Source organism: Sinocyclocheilus anshuiensis, unplaced genomic scaffold (assembly GCF_001515605.1).
Source record: "Sinocyclocheilus anshuiensis isolate Anshui unplaced genomic scaffold, SAMN03320099.WGS_v1.1 scaffold518, whole genome shotgun sequence".
Taxonomy (NCBI): domain Eukaryota; kingdom Metazoa; phylum Chordata; class Actinopteri; order Cypriniformes; family Cyprinidae; genus Sinocyclocheilus; species Sinocyclocheilus anshuiensis.
The window spans coordinates 104030-120739 of record NW_015544151.1 but is presented as its reverse complement, the minus strand read 5'-3'; the positions used below and the strand labels follow the sequence as shown (position 1 = coordinate 120739).

Sequence of the window (16710 nt, the reverse complement as noted above, 5' to 3'; positions counted from 1 at the left end):
GTGAGTGAGTGAGTGAGTGAGTGAGTGAGTGAGTGAGAGCGAGTGAGAGCGAGTGAGTGAGTGAGTGTGTGAGTGTGAGTGAGTGTGTGAGTGAGTGAGTGAGTGTGTGTGTGTGTGTGTGTGTGTGTGTGTGTGTTGATGATCCAGTGTGTATGATGGTCATGTTCTGTCTGTCCTGCAGACTCAGATCGATCAGTTCATTTTCACGCTGAAGAGCCGGGTGAAGGATGTCAAGGGCCAGTAAGTCAAAGTTTATTTAGAGTGGACTAGACACACTCATTCTAGAGTTTTCCCCTGATTGTAATCTGGTGTCTGTTAACTGACCATTAGCCATTAACTGACAAGTGTTAAATTGGAATTAGACCTAAACTAGAATTAGAATTCAGACCTCAAAGTACAATCATCCGGCCTGGTCTACCTCAGTCCTCAGCATACAGTAGCTCGTGCACTGATTCTCATGTTAAAGAAGCATCTTGAGGACTTGCTGTGGGTTAGTCTGATGCACAGTGTGGTAATTAATATTTAATAAAATTTGTTCAAAGCAGCTAGCAGGAGATGTTTGTTTGTAGATTACAGTGCAGAGTGATTTGTTATCAGTGGTGATGGAGTCAAAGTAACGTCCATATGACTCTGTGTGTGTGTCTCAGGATTCAGGCCAAGGTTCCTGGAGCGAAGAAGAAGTCCGAGTGATTCTGGAGCGGCTCTGATCTCCACTCCTCATCTTCAGCTCTATCTCTGTCTCTGTCTGTCTGTGTTCCTCACTCTTCGGTTCATTCACACGACTGCATCTTCACCAAGTTGCTCTGATACTGCTTGCAGAATAAATTAAATATCTTGTTTAATGTCTGAGAAACGTGGTTTTGATCCTTCAGAAAATGAAATGCACTTCAGGTCTGCTTTCTTTTTTAATGAGGGAAGTGGAAGAGTACCAGTATTGGCTTTGTGGCGTTTTAGTTCCTATGACTGTGATTTTACATGATTGACTGGAGTTTGTCTGTCATACTCGGTAATCTTAGCAACTTTTCTAGATATCAAGACATCTGAGCTCCCCTGCAGGATCATCTCTGGATGAACACGTTTACATGAAGCTTCCTCAACAGAAGCTATTGTATTTAAATCTATTTATCTCTGGAGCCGAGCAGCGTTTGTCATGCCAATAACTGAATGAAACGCGTCCCGTTGTCTGAGCTCTGTGAATGCATTTTGAGATGTCAGTGAGAACCAATAAAGCTTCTAGATCAATCAGTGGCCTGCGTGAGATTATTGAGCTCTTCTGGCTGGAGGAAGTTCAAGCAAATGAAGATTAGATCAAATATTAGATACATGTTATGGTAACATCAAAGAAGAACATGTAGCTAAGATTAGGCCTCCTCTTTCAAAGTCGGACCATAATACCATCCAGTTAATTCCTATTGACCAGTCTGCCTTTAGGAAGAGTACACCGGTTTAAGAACAGTTAATGTATGGCAGCATACTACAAAAGAGGAGCCGAGTGTTGTTTTCTGGCTACAAATTGGGATATTTTTATCAAGATGACAATATTGAGAGTATTGCGGAAGTGATTACAGAGTATATTCATTTTTGTGTTCATACTGTGGTCCCAAAAAAGACCATTAACATTTATCCAAATAATAAGGAATATATTACTCCCGAGATTAAGCAATATACTAGGAGGAGAAATCAAGCTTTTAAAAACAATAATAAAATGGAGTTTAGAGAAATTCAAAGGGAACTAAGGAGAAAATTGAGGGAACTGTGTAAACACAGTTTGAGTGTTAGAGAAGCTATTTCAACTTCAAATACTAAATTGTTGTGAGAGGAATGATACATTTAAATCCAAACGAAAGAAATACAGGTTTTAAATGAAAAAGCAAATGAATTTAATAACTTTTCTAATCGTTTTGAACTGACTGGGAGTGGTAGTATTGATAAATGTAGAGATTGCTGAGTTCAGTAACGTGATTTCACAAAGGATAGAAAGTGCTGTTGCTAAGATCTTTAAAAGGCTGCATACCAAAAAGTCCAGTGGGCTGGATGGTATTTCAGCTCTCTTACTTAAAACATTTGCTGATGAATTATCTCCAGCCTGGAGCCACTTATTTCAGTTATCACTCGACACTGGAATTATTCCTACAATATGGAAAAAAGCAGTCGTTATTCCTGTTCCAAAAAAACATCCAGCAGAGGAAAATAATGACTTTAGACCAGTGGCGTTAACGCCCACAGTGATGAAATCACTTGAACGAGAATGTGGTGTATAAATTAGATTCTTATCAGTTTGCGTATAAAGAAAATAGGAGTACAGAAGATGCTTTGAATACTATGACACTTTATTTTAAAACACCTTGAAAATCCTGCATCTTATGTTAGAGTGATGTTTATGGATCTGAGTTCAGCGTTTCATACTCTTACTTCCAGATATTGTGTTATTTAAGTTAAAACGGATGGAAGTGAACCCTTGTATAATTAAATGGTATTATGCATGTCTAACGGGACGACAACAGCAAGTGAAAATTAATTCAGCTTTCTCTGATATATTGGTCACAAATGTTGGAGTTCCTCAAGGCTACGTAAGCTCCCCCCTTCTTTTTACATTATATACGAATGATTACAGGAATCGGTACATAAACAACTACATTATTACATTTTCAGATGATACAGCTATAGTCAGTGTGCTGACAAACAATTCAGATGTCGGCATGTATATTATAGTATTTAGGTATCTACTCTGAGTCATCGAGTGGACTATGTTTGTACACGAGCTAGTCAGCACTTGCATTTTTTGCGAAGGCTCAGGGTTTATTACTTAAATGAAGATTGCTGCAGTCATGCATTTCACCAGTGTTATCATGCTGTCCCTCGTATACCCTTGTGAAAAAGAAGTGTGCTTAATTGTATTAAAAGTGTACTTTTTGTGTACTTCAAATCTTAAAAGTATACTTTTTAAAAAGTGCACTTGCAGATAATATAATATACTTAATAGAGTACTTAAAGAGAGTACACTTTAATGACAATAGGTCTTAACATACTTAAGTGCACTTTATAAAAATTCACTTTATAATAATGTCTAATTAAGTATTACTTAAACATACATTTTACATAATTATGATTTTAGTGTGCTTTAAATAAGTCCACTTATTTTGATATATTTATAAATATACTAAAGCACATGTAAAATAATTGATTTTAATTTCAACTTAAGTGTGTTCTCCAAAATTACATTTGTTAATGTATTTAGGCTATAATATATACTATGTGCATTAATGCAATTGAAATGTATTTTTCTTCTAAACTTCAATACACTTTCTTATACAGTATACTCACTAAAACTTATTGTTGAAATTTTCATCACCAGCTCCTGCGCTATGAACTCTGTGAAGTTTAATTTTCTACATATTTGACATACAGTGTCATTTATGAGAGTACTGTATTTGTATGTAATAGTACTGTAATTTACATCTGTGTACAGAACACTTTCAATATCATTATGTTGTTCTAAGTCACTTAAACACACATTTAAGTGCATTAATTGCAAGCAAAAGTTGAACAAATCTAATCAAAATTAATTTGCATTCAAATTTTGTACATTTGGTTTCTATGATAGGCTACACTGCACTGTAAAAATGACTTTTAGTTAGGTGAATGAGTCATGAATGTATGGGATGAAATTAAACAAATTAAGAATAACTTTCCCCTGGCAGATATTGTATGGGGTGGTGATTTCAATAGTGTATCTGATGAAGATTTAGATCGATGGCCATCAAGAAGCAAGGAAACTGATGGTGAAATTAAAAATGTATGTAACCGTTTGGGTTTAGTTGACATCTGGCGTCTCAAAAATCCAGACACAAGGATGTATACATGGAATAACAAAGATTATTCTAAACAATCACACATTGATTTGTTCCTAATATCACATGAGCTGTGTGTATAGAGCCGTCAGGTTTAACAGACCATAAGGGTACATCAATCTTTATTAATGTACATGGTCCAGTTGAATCGAAATTCAAAAGAGGTTATTGGAAATTTAATAAAAAATTATTAGATGATCATAATTTTAAAATAATGGCTTTAAAGATAATTGACAAACGCTGGTCCCAGGCTAAAATAATGAATGTTTATGGACAACATTGGGAGATGAAATATGAAATTAGGAACTTAGCTATTTCAATGGGGAATCCATAGCTTTAATTAAAAGACAAAAAGAATCTAAGGTTATTAAAGAAATAATGCGACTGTCCAGTAAAGGTGATTTGAATATACAGGAATTAATAGATGCATCGTCATTACAAGAACAACTGGATAACATTTTTAATTTGGAAAAGCGGAATGGTGAATTGACTTCTTTAAGTAATAATAGAGTTATAGAGCTCAGTTTTATAAAGATTTATATACTTATAAATTAGTATCTTCTGATTTGAATAACTTTCTAAATAGCGTCAGAGATAAAGCCAAAGTTATTGATGATGATTTAAGATTGAAGGAAGTTACAGAATGTATTGGTGACCTTGAAGATAATCGCTCTCCAGCTGATGATGGGCTTGCTAGTGAGCTTTATCAAGTCTTTCCAGACAAGTTAAGTTGAGTTTTTCCATTGAAAAAGAGGAATTACCCGCCTCTTTAAGACAAGGTGTTATTACATTAATCCCAAAGCCAAGCAAAAATATTCTTTATTTAGAGATTTGGAGACCCATTAGTCTTTGCCAAAAGACTGAAACAAGGATTAAAAAGTATCATAGATGAGGAACAGACCGGATTTATTCAAGGAAGTATTCACATTAGTAATAATATTAGATTGATGCTATGGTAGACTACAACGAATATATTTTAGATGATAGTTTTATTGTATTTATTGATTTTCACAAGGCATTTGATACCATAGAACACCATTTTTTATTCAGAGCAATTGAATTTTTTGGGCTTTGGCTGTTATTTTCAAAATGCTATCAAGACCTTATACGAAGGACCAGTTCTGTGAAATTAGCAGAGGACTTCTGGCAGATGAATACAGGCGGGGGAATAAGGCAAGGGTGTCGGTACCTGTTTGGGTTTGTTAGCAACGCGAATAATAATGGCCCTTCACATTAAAAACAGTGATTTTCAAGGAATTGCTGCATTAGGCAGAACATTTAAGTTATGTCAGTCTGCTGATGACACTAGCTTATTTGTGAAAGATGTTCATGAAATCATTAAAGCAGTGAACTATATAAAATGATCTTCAGAAGTGTCAGGGCCAAGAATGAATATGAATAAATCAGTTCTGTTTCCTCTCAAACAATGTTCTTTAACTCATTCCCATAATATTCCAATTAAAAACCATCTGGGAGTTGTCTCACTGAAGTGTCGGTACCTGTTTGGGTTTGTTAGCAACGCGAATAATAATGGCCCTTCACATTAAAAACAGTGATTTTAAAGGAATTGCTGCATTAGGCAGAACATTTAAGTTATGTCAGTCTGCTGATGACACTAGCTTATTTGTGAAAGACGTGCATGAAATCATTAAAGCAGTGAACTGTATAAAATGATCTTCAGAAGTGTCAGGGCCAAGAATGAATATGAATAAATCAGTTCTGTTTCCTCTCAAACAATGTTCTTTAACTCATTCCCATAATATTCCAATTAAAAACCATCTGGGAGTTGTCTCACTGAAGTATATTATTACATCAAATCCACTCAACTGCAAAAAAATATCCAATATTTAATTAATAAAAAACTCCACATCAATCCAAAATATTTTTGTATGTGTACAGTGAAAAAATAAATGAAAAATAGTTTGCTTTTCACCTTTACAGAAATCACAAGAGTAATCCGTTTCTAATTGAAAGCGTTCCAGCACGTTTAACTGGATATATTCTGTGCATTACTTTAAAAGAAGCCGCTTTTACTTTGTTATTAATATAGAATGAGTCTACTGTTCGCCAAGCGTTACTCCAAACACAGAAGACCAGAAAAACCAGCTGGAGGAGCAACTCTGTTATTAAGTAGGCCTATGCACTCGAGAGGTTACATTAATCGTGTCTATGTCTGATATCAGAATGTGATCGCGTGTGTGGACCAACACATTTGGCTGCTGAAAATGCAATATTTTAGTTTAACTGAATTCAGAGATCCGATCTTGTAATATTTAACCCTTTAACTGTCACCCGTCCCCTCTGTGGGACGCCTAAGTTTACTTCACTATAGTACAATTAAAACCTAATCTAATCATGACAACCTATATATCGTTGGAAAGCTCTAAGACTCCTAAATAGATATTTTACCAATGTTTAAAAATTATGTAGGAATAGATTGAATAGATTAATTTATGACAAGAGTGCACCCCAAAAATCTACATCGTAACAGGAGTTCTGACCTTTGTCACAAAAAGTCTTCTTCATTGCCTTTTTCTCCATCACACTTTAGAAATCATCAGAAATTATATATCAATTGAAATCTTTAAATCTCAAAATTCATCCTTTGAAACCCATTTTAAAATCAAACATTGCATTACCATGAAAATGGTACATCAATATCATGTTACAAGATGTTTTCGTTCATGAATTATACAAATTTAAGTTTTGGATCCACCTCTAGAAATAATACAGGTTTTTTTTTGTGTTTTTTTTTTTGCATTTGAAAAGCGAGATGTTCTGTTACTGCTTCTGTTTGTAATATGTAATATTTTTATCTGGAGTTATTCATTCATTTAGCAGGATCAGTGCAGATTTGTTACTGGAGATACAGTGTGGAAACACAGACCAGTGCTGAAGAGGAGATGTTAGAAGTTTATAATGAATTGTTGCTCAGTCAGCTCACCCTGATCACACATTACCAGCTAAAAGTGCTATATTAAGTCAGCATCCCTATGGATTTTAACTGCTTTGAATCTTTTCCTTTCGCAAGTGATATATTCCCACCTGTGCATGTACAGACCCCCTCTAATCATCATATATTTACAGGTAACAACACAAGGAAGGGGGCTTCAGCTTTGCCGTGCCAGCCGTGGTAAATACAGGAACATCCTTCATGAAGATGTGCGAGAGAAGTGTGCAAGATCAGAAAAACCTCTCTTCGTTTTCATGCACTTTGGGATATTTATCTAGTTTTTTGCATTGCCTTTTTCTCCATCACACTTTAGAAATCATCAGAAATTATATATCAATTGAAATCTTTAAATCTCAAAATTCATCCTTTGAAACCCATTTTAAAATCAAACATTGCATTACCATGAAAATGGTACATCAATATCATGTTACAAGATGTTTTCGTTCATGAATTATACAAATTTAAGTTTTGGATCCACCTCTAGAAATAATACAGGTTTTTTTTTGTGTTTTTTTTTTTGCATTTGAAAAGCGAGATGTTCTGTTACTGCTTCTGTTTGTAATATGTAATATTTTTATCTGGAGTTATTCATTCATTTAGCAGGATCAGTGCAGATTTGTTACTGGAGATACAGTGTGGAAACACAGACCAGTGCTGAAGAGGAGATGTTAGAAGTTTATAATGAATTGTTGCTCAGTCAGCTCACCCTGATCACACATTACCAGCTAAAAGTGCTATATTAAGTCAGCATCCCTATGGATTTTAACTGCTTTGAATCTTTTCCTTTCGCAAGTGATATATTCCCACCTGTGCATGTACAGACCCCCTCTAATCATCATATATTTACAGGTAACAACACAAGGAAGGGGGCTTCAGCTTTGCCGTGCCAGCCGTGGTAAATACAGGAACATCCTTCATGAAGATGTGCGAGAGAAGCGTGCAAGATCAGAAAAACCTCTCTTCGTTTTCATGCACTTTGGGATATTTATCTAGTTTTTTTGTAATTGTTAAAGTTATGTTTTATTCCCTGTAAAGCAGGAATAATAAATGTTTGTATAAATGTAATCTGTTTTTAGAGCGCAGTGTCAGTGAAGATGGAGTGGTCAGGGATTCTGCTGTTTGAGGAGATCTGAAGGAACATCTCCCAGCTTTACTACGATGAGCGCTGATGACTGAGTAATTCAGCTCTTAGCTGATGCACATGTGCTCAAACGTTTACATGCGATATATGACATGGAAGTATGTTTTAGTTCACATGAATTGCTTGTCAGTACATTAGTAGTACACTTTAACCATAGTTTAAAGACACTAGAAGCAATGATGAACATATAATTGTACATATAAAGATGTACTAAAAAGTCCCACTTAAGTGGTTTAAAAAAAACTCTCAAAAGTTCAACTTATTGCATTTAATATAACTTTAAAATGTGATACATTTGAAATGAATTACAAATACAATGTATTTAAGCGGCGAAAATAACATTTAATTTGCACTTATACAGTATGTGTTCTTTTAAAGTATATTATTTCCGCAATAAGTACACTTTATAAAAGCATACTTAAATGCACTTCTTTTTCACAAGGGTACTGTTACAGTTCTAGTAGTTGTGTTGTTTTTATTTGTTTTTAAAAGACCATATAGTTTTTGTTGTTGTTGTTGTTTATTTTAGTACTTGAATAAAAATCAGAAAGGTTGCTTTGACAACTAGATGAAATACAATATTGAAACTCATTTTATTTGAGTTCATTTTTAAGTAATTATATGCTCATTTGTGCTCCTGTTAGTTGTTTTTTTTAACTGTGTTTATTGAACCTTTTTTTTTTAACAAAACACTGTTACATAACTTTTACTTATAATATTGATACATGAAAAGTAAATGAATAAATAAATAAACACTAAGAAAGAAAAAAAACTAAACAAAAAAAACCAACAAAAAAAAAACACAAATTTACAAATAAATACAGAAGTCCCTGACAGCAGTTCAATAAATGCACCACATACTGGCAAATGATCTGCATGGTTCAAACATTAATATATATTAGAGCTATTTCCTTCAAGCAACTATGCTTCAATAAGTGCCCACTTCTGTCGAAAAAAGTCAGGTTTTAACTGCAAGTCCGCGGTCATTTTCTCAAATATATATATCTGAAATAAGACTGGAGACATCGCATCTCCCTGACGAGTTCCCCTACCTAAATTAAAAAACTCTGAGCAATGTCCATTAACTCGAGCTCTTGACTTAGGATTTTTGTAAAAAGTCTTTACCCATTTAACAAAAATATCATGAAATCCCATAGAATTAAGAGTCTGCTCCAGAAACACCCAGTCCACCCTATCAAATGCTTTCTCAGCATCTAGGCTAAGAAGTATTGAGGGTGTTTTACTGTCTTTTCCAATTTGTTGTAAGTTTAAAGCTTTTCTTATATTATTTATGCCATACCGCCCATTGATAAATCCAGTCTGATCCAGTTTAACCAATTTTTTTATATGTTTTTGAATTCTGTTTGCTAGTATTGAAGTTAAAATGTTCATATCCTGACAAAGCAAACTTATTGGTCTATAAGACATACATTGCGTAGGGTCTTTTCCAGTTTTATGAATTACAGTAATAATTGCATCAGACCATGAGTGCGGGGTGTCTTCATTATTTAATACATAGTTAAACACCTTACATAAATTAGGAGCCAATTCATTTACAAATTCCTTATAAAATTCCCCGGGAAATCCATCTACGCCAGGTGACTTATTATTTTTGAATTTTGCAATAATCTCTCTTATTTCTTCTTCTGTGATAGGGGATATCATTTCCTTTGCTTCTTCTTCTGTTAGTTTATTTAATTCAATTGGTCGCAGAAAACTTTTAACTTTTTCTTCCTTATTTATTAATTTCTGGCCTTCATATAATTTTTTATAATAATCTTCAAATGCATTAACTATATCATTTGGTTGTGTTAGCATTATTGAGGTATCTGGGTGTGTAATTTTTGGAACTACCCTACTTGCTTGAGCTTTACGTAATTGGAAGGCTAGAAGCCTGCTTGCTTTATTACTCATCTCATAATATTTTCTACTTACGAATCTGAGTGCCCCCTCTGCTTTATATGTAAGCAAATCATCCAATTTCTTTCTTTCCTGTTTTAAACATTCTAGAGTTTTAATGTTACCTGTTTGTTTATGTTCAATTTCTAGTTTTCTGAAATTGAAGTTTATCTCATTTTGTTTGGCTAATCTCAATTTTTTATTCCTGGATGTTATTTCTATTATTTTACCTCTCATCACTGCTGTGGCTCCCTCCCACAAAATAGATGGCGTAACCAATCCATTATCATTGATATCAAAGTATTCAATCAGTTGTTGTCTTATTTTTTCTTTGGCCTTGCAATCATTTATCGCTGATACATTTAATCTCCAGTATTTAAATTGTTTACCTTGTCCTAACTGAAGTTTTAACCTGACTGGAGCATGATCGGATATAGTTATGGGATCTATATGACATTCTGTGACACTGTGTAAATCTGCTCTAGATGTACAAAAAAAGTCTATTGTAGAGTAACTGCCATGTACATGTGACAAAAGTAAAATCCTTCTCTTTAGGACGCAAGTGTCGCCAAACATCTGTTAAACCTAATTCTCTAATTATTCCTAAAAGAGCTTTTACTTTTTTTGACTGTGGTCCCCTATCCAATGGCAACTTATCAACATGACTATCTAATACACAGTTAAAGTCCCCACCAATTAAATACATTCCTTCACCTTTCTGTGCCAACAGAGAGAAAACATTCTTGAAAAATTGTGGATAGTCTTCATTAGGTGCATAAAGATTAAGAATCGTAATTTTGTTCCAACTACCATGATGTATCTCCCCTCTTTATCTTTGTATACTTGCTCCACATTAAAGAAGACTGACTTGGCAAACATGACTGCAACACCTCTCCTCTTCCCCTTGTTATATGAGGCACTATAAACTTGGTCCACCCATTCCCTTCTCAGTTTGAAATGTTCCCCATCAGACAGGTGGGTCTCTTGAAGCAATGCAATAGAACATTACATCTTTCTAAGCTGATTAAATATTTTCTTTCTTTTAATTGGGCTGCTCAGACCTTTCACATTATAACTGACACAAATGAAATTCTCCATTGCTAGATGTTGTATGTGTTAGTAACCAACATGTTCCAGTAATGTATTAAAAAAAATAAAGTAAAAATAAACCCAGCTTTAGCTGGCTGATAAACATGGCGGTCAGTTTGTGTGCAAACCTGTTTCTGAGCAACCTCTGAGGTCAGTTCTAGAGAGAGATTGAGGAGGAGTTGCTGTAGGTGATACACCGTCGAGCTTTCGGACGCAGCCAAAATGTGTAGAAATGTCCATGAGATCTCCGTGAACCCATGAGCCGGTGTCCTCGTTTATTTCACATCAACCCTGATCACTTTTATACATTTGTAGGCCTTTTTAAAAATGCATTCGTAACCCTAAAACCCTAAGAGTTGTAGTTAATAGTCTCTATTGTCCTGATAAAGCAAACACAAGCCCATCACATGAATAAAATACACATAGGCTAATATACTGACACATTTAATATCCAATTAATAGCATTTAATAGATTACACTTTCAATAAAACTTTCACAGTTGCTCAGGGGCGCCATAAGAGGAAGGTTAGGGCAATTCCAAGGGCCCTGTGAGGGACGGGGCCCCTGCAGTATGTAGAAGCTGTTTTTCTGCATGTTTTATCGCATTAACAGCGCTCTGACCAGCAGGCGGCAGCAGCGACATTATTATTATTATTCTTGTTGTTGCTGAGGATGATGCTCTTGTGATATTTTATGACCGGGGCTTTTATTTTGAAGGGCGTGCGCTGTTGCAGTGATCACGTGGTCGGTCCCGTGATAGAGTCGCTGATGCGCGCAGAGCCGCTCAAAGCGATATTAAAAATAAGAGATCCGTGAATGTGAAAGTCATTTCATTTGTTCAGCTGTCGGGAGTGTTTCGCAGCAGAAGTGTGGCTTACAGCGCGATATTTCGATGTGACTGATGTCATTCTGTCTGCTAAAGGCTATAGAGACGATGCAAGGATCGAAACAAATGAACGATTTTAACAGGTTTGACTTGTAAAAATAATATACGGTCTCATAGACTGAAAAATGATACACGTTACGCTGTTTCGATAAAGTCTGTGTAAAATATCCGCTGTGCTTGATGCAGATATCCGCTTAGCATTAGCATTAGCATTAGCCGCAGATGTGCAGTCAGTGCTCACGTGACTCTCTTCATAAACGGTGATGATCAAACACTCGCGCCGCAGCATATAGATCCACGCGACACACACACACACACACACACACACACACACACACCTGACAGCCGATATCATGGCGAACGTGACGGATCTGCAGAGTAAATACAGTAAACTGGCCCAGGAGTACTCAAAGGTGAGCTCTTCATCAACAGACAGTGATTAGAGAGTGGTTTCACACTGTCTCCTATCATTTGTCATTTCATCTTCTAACGTTAAAAGTGTTTAAATGATTAAATGTGTTCTGGTGAACTGTATAAGCAGTGGTGTGTGTGTGTGTGTGTGTGTGTGTGTGTGTGTGTGTCAGCTCAGAGCTCAGAATCAGGTGCTGAAGAAGGCCGTGGTGGACGAGCAGACCGCCTCCTGCTCCCTGAAGGTGTGTGTGACGTCTGGCCCGCTCCTGCGCTGGAGCCTGGTGGTGTGTTCACGCGCGTGTGTGTGTGTCACTCGCTCACTCGCTCACACACTCACTCGCTCACTCGCTCACTCACACACACACACACACACACACACAATCACACACACACACAGAGCTCTGTCAGAGTTGATGAGGCATAAATGAGCCGATCAGGAGCTCTTACTCCATCATTCACTGTCCAGCCACAAGATTAGGATTAGTTTCAGAAATCACAGGGACCAAATGAGATGCTCTCGTACTCTGACACTTGAGAGCGGGAGGACGTTTAACATGCATCAGCAGTCATTATTGTTGGTTTGTGTGTGTTTGCGCAGAATAAAGGTGACTCTCCATCTCAGGTCAGCCTGCAGACACAGAGCGTGTTTGATGAAGACCTGCAGAAGAAGATCCAGGAGAACGAGCGGCTTCACATCCAGGTGTGTGTGTGTGAGACGCAGATTGATTCTGTACATCCGGCTGTGTTTGAACCGTTTTCTGATGAGCTTCATCACACAGTGAATGCATGGACTCTCATGACATGTTATGACATACTCAGTAATGTCATCTCAAACAGCGTTAAAACAACAGTTCAGATATCATTGTACAAAATACATATCACACAGACATGCACACACAGAAACATTCTCAAACACAGCAACTCATTGTCAACGCTGTCCCTTGACTTTTATCAATAAAACAGCTTGGTTACAGAAAAACTACATGATATTTCTTAGCAGTGAGGTGGGAATGTCACTGTTTTTAAAGTAATTCACTTCACACACACAATCTCTCACTCTTGCGTTATCTCTCTGTCTGATTTAGAACAGGCAGAATTGTGCATCAGATCTGACCCGTATACAAACTAACTAATAAAAATGAAAAAAAATGTTTGCTTCATGTCAAATTCAATTTGATTCATTTAATTTGACCAGCAAGGTTAAGGGGTCAATTTTATTGCCTTTTCTTAGGTCAGAATGTGCAGAATAGCTCCAGATTACACTGTGTCCTAACTACACGCAACACACGATAAAAGGTGTCTTTTCCATGTTAATCAGAGTTTTTGTCCTAACTAGCCGTGACGCGACACACTATTTCCACAACGCTGCGGCTGGAACAACAACATACAAACTATATGCCAATAGATAATCTCAGGTGATCATGTGCTTTATTCAAAGTTAAACATGCCTAATGTGAGTTTGAATGTCATTTTGCGTGACTTTAAAGCCATACTGAAAGCAACAATAGATCTTGAAAATAAATTAAAGCAAAGATGTACATTAAACTGTGAACTCAGTGCGGGCCAACGAGTGTATTACATGACAAAGATGTTATCAGTCACTCAGTATGTACATTTAATAATGTTAAAAAGGTTTAATATTTATGAATTAGATCATAAACTTATCCATTTTGTTGCGAGTGCAGTGTGCTTCCAGAGAGGCTCCGCCCCCACACACGCTTCTGATTGGCTGTGATATTTGATTGATTCTGTCGCGTCGCGTCTGGTGTGGACACACAAACTGTTTGTTGCTGGAATCTTGTCGCGTGTAGTTAGGACAGTGTTAGGCACCTGCACCCTGCTGGACAAAAGGGAGATAAATCACATAAGTTAAGCAGCGGGGAACCTCAGGGTTCGTTCGGTGCTTGGTCCTCTCTTTTTCTCCATATACACAATATAACTAAGAACAATCATGCAGATAGTCATGTAGTGTTAGCACATGTAAAAACACGTAATCCGAATGGGGAGCTTCAGAGCTCACCGGTGAGAGCTCAGCTGTTGCTAATGTTGTGTTCTTCTGTCTGTAGTTTTATGAAGCGGATGAGCAGTACCGTCGTCAGGAGGCTCAGCTGAGAGCACGGCTAGATCAGCTGGAGAAAGAGTCTGAGCAGCATCAGGCCGTTGTCAACGCTCTCAACCGCAAATACACAGACGCCATCGAGAAACTGCAGAACGACAAAGCCCTTCTGGAGGTCAGGGACACATTCACATGCTGGAAACCCATTGTGTTCATTAGTAGGGCTGCACAAATAATCACATGTGATAGTCAAGCGCATCTCGTCAGTAAAGCCGGTTCTGTGATCAGTAGTAAATCTCCATCACCTGCTTTCAGATGGAGCAGCATTTACTACACAGAGCCGTAGATCACTGACAAGCTACACAATATCACGATCATGATCACAGATGATATAGCACGATTATGAAATTGTTCTGCGATACTGACAGCTGTTTGCGTAGCTTGTCAGTGAACTACGGCTCTGTGTAGTAAATGCTGCTCCATCTGAAAGCACCACATTTAATAACATGTTTTTACTCCAAACTCACTTCATAACGTCAGTCGAGTGTTTGAAATAAATGCTTCTGTGAGATGATGTGGCTTCTTACACAGAATAAGACACGCAACATATTTCATAGTATTCTAAGCAGTGATAAAGGCTATGTCGATTAGCATTGCATTATCATAATAAGAACTCAGATAAAGCATATAGTCGTGTGTTTATTAGTCACGCTGAATCAGTGAAAGCAGTTAAATCTTCTGTTTATTCAGCTAGTGCTATAGGGATTGCCTGGGTTTCTTCTGCGAGGTGTATTAGGAGTTTCTCTGGCCTTCAGATGGAGATTTACTACTGATCACAGAACCCTGCTTCACTGACGAGATACACATGACTGTCACAGCTTCTGTCTAATCGTGATTGTAATTTATCGTGCAGCCCTAATCATTCGGGATGGGCCTCAAGATGACTGTCATGACAACACTTAAATTACTTTGCACACAGATGGATTTTTAGCTCACTGCTTTGGAGACTATCATTCTGATCTCGTGTGTGCATACGGGCCTCGAGACGTGTCTTCAAGGCATGCTTTTCTGAACTTGACCGCTGTTTCAACCCATCGCTGGTGCTCCTGATATATGATTGATGTTGATGTGTGTATGTCCATGAGGAGGTGTAAACGTGTCTGTTTAATGATGTCAGGTAAAGGCTCAGACGCTGGAAAGAGAAGCCAAGGACTGTCGAATCAGAACTGAAGAGTGGTGAGTATTTACATTCACTCATCACTGCAGTGTAAGGACTATCTCTGATCCTGTGATCCAGGACGCCTGTTTCAAATGCACAGCGTTCCTGTTGTGTAGTGTGATGCATTTTATACTTATCCGGTCCCATTTGGACTATGGGAGTGTAATTTATGATTCTGCCAGGAAATCATATAAACAGATACTTGATACAGTGCAACATCAAGGACTACGGCTTGCTTTGGGAGTGTTCAGAACTCCACCAGTGCAGAGTTTGTTCATTGAAGCCAATGAACCTTCCCTTCAAAACAGTATTTCAACCACAGTGGACCACATACAGAACCAGTTCTATAGTATTATTGTTTGCTGGGTTCCAGGCCATGTTGGGCTTTCAGGAAATGAGCGAGCTGATGCAGCAAAGCAGGCTTTTAATCAGGAAGTAAACACATGTCAAATTCCTCCCTCAGAGATCAGACCTATTATTAATCATATATTAAATAAGTGGCAAGAAGAGTGGGATACATGAACAAATAATGAATTACATGAAATCCATCTGGAAATTTCAAACAGATTTTTAATCTCTTTTAAAGCTAGCTTTGATCAAGTGGTATTTAGCAGATGTGGCATAGATCATACAAGACTGACTCGGGCATTTTTGCTGAAAGGTGAAGACCCTACTCAAAGCATGTTCTGCAAGATTCCCCTTCTGTCAAACATATTTTATTGGACTGTCCAGCTTTTAATGTATATAGAAAACTCTTTTATGAAGTGAACTCACTTAAAGAGTTTAGTATAATTTTGCCAGAAAAAGTTTTAGAATCTTTAACATATGTTGTGTGATGTAACTTGTGTTAGTTTGTTTGCTGGTTTTTATTGTATTTGTTATACTTGTATTTTTTAAACTGTTTTTGCCATGAAAATAGCCTAAGATGCTGACATGGCATTAAATAAATATATACTACTACTGATCCATTTTATCCACCGAGGTGCATCCCATATCCAGATCATAATTAAAGCACACTGAACCAAAGCAGATCTAAGCACAGCTGTGCTGTAACCTGTTCATATGGGTGTCTAAATGAAGATCAGCAGTCACATCTTACTCGGATATCTTCTGAAATATCTCCTCCATTACATGTAGCTGTGACAGTGATGCTGAATAGCTGATGTGTGTGTGTGTGTGTGTGTGTGTGTGTGTGTGTCAGTCAG

The 16710-nt window shown here is 37.0% G+C and overlaps 2 protein-coding genes across 4 annotated transcripts in view; both read left to right on the top strand.

Moving 5' to 3' along the window:
• LOC107695192 (reticulon-1-A-like) overlaps positions 1-1235 on the top strand; it is a 25964-nt gene extending 24729 nt beyond the window's left edge. For all 3 annotated transcript variants that reach the window (XM_016495010.1, XM_016495009.1, XM_016495011.1), the window contains 2 exons: positions 182-240; positions 648-1235. In XM_016495010.1, the coding sequence (XP_016350496.1) occupies positions 182-240; positions 648-690 (102 nt within the window). In that variant the 3' untranslated portion in view covers positions 691-1235. The remainder of the gene's footprint in view (positions 1-181; positions 241-647) is intronic.
• Positions 1236-12172: 10937 nt separating this feature from the next.
• The window catches only part of LOC107695184 (protein phosphatase 1 regulatory subunit 21-like), a 22409-nt gene continuing 17871 nt past the window's right edge, over positions 12173-16710 (top strand). The window contains exons 1-6 of the mRNA XM_016495001.1: positions 12173-12197; positions 12797-12930; positions 14297-14461; positions 15464-15522; positions 16096-16231; positions 16357-16367. Of these exons, the coding sequence (XP_016350487.1) occupies positions 12173-12197; positions 12797-12930; positions 14297-14461; positions 15464-15522; positions 16096-16231; positions 16357-16367 (530 nt within the window). The remainder of the gene's footprint in view (positions 12198-12796; positions 12931-14296; positions 14462-15463; positions 15523-16095; positions 16232-16356; positions 16368-16710) is intronic.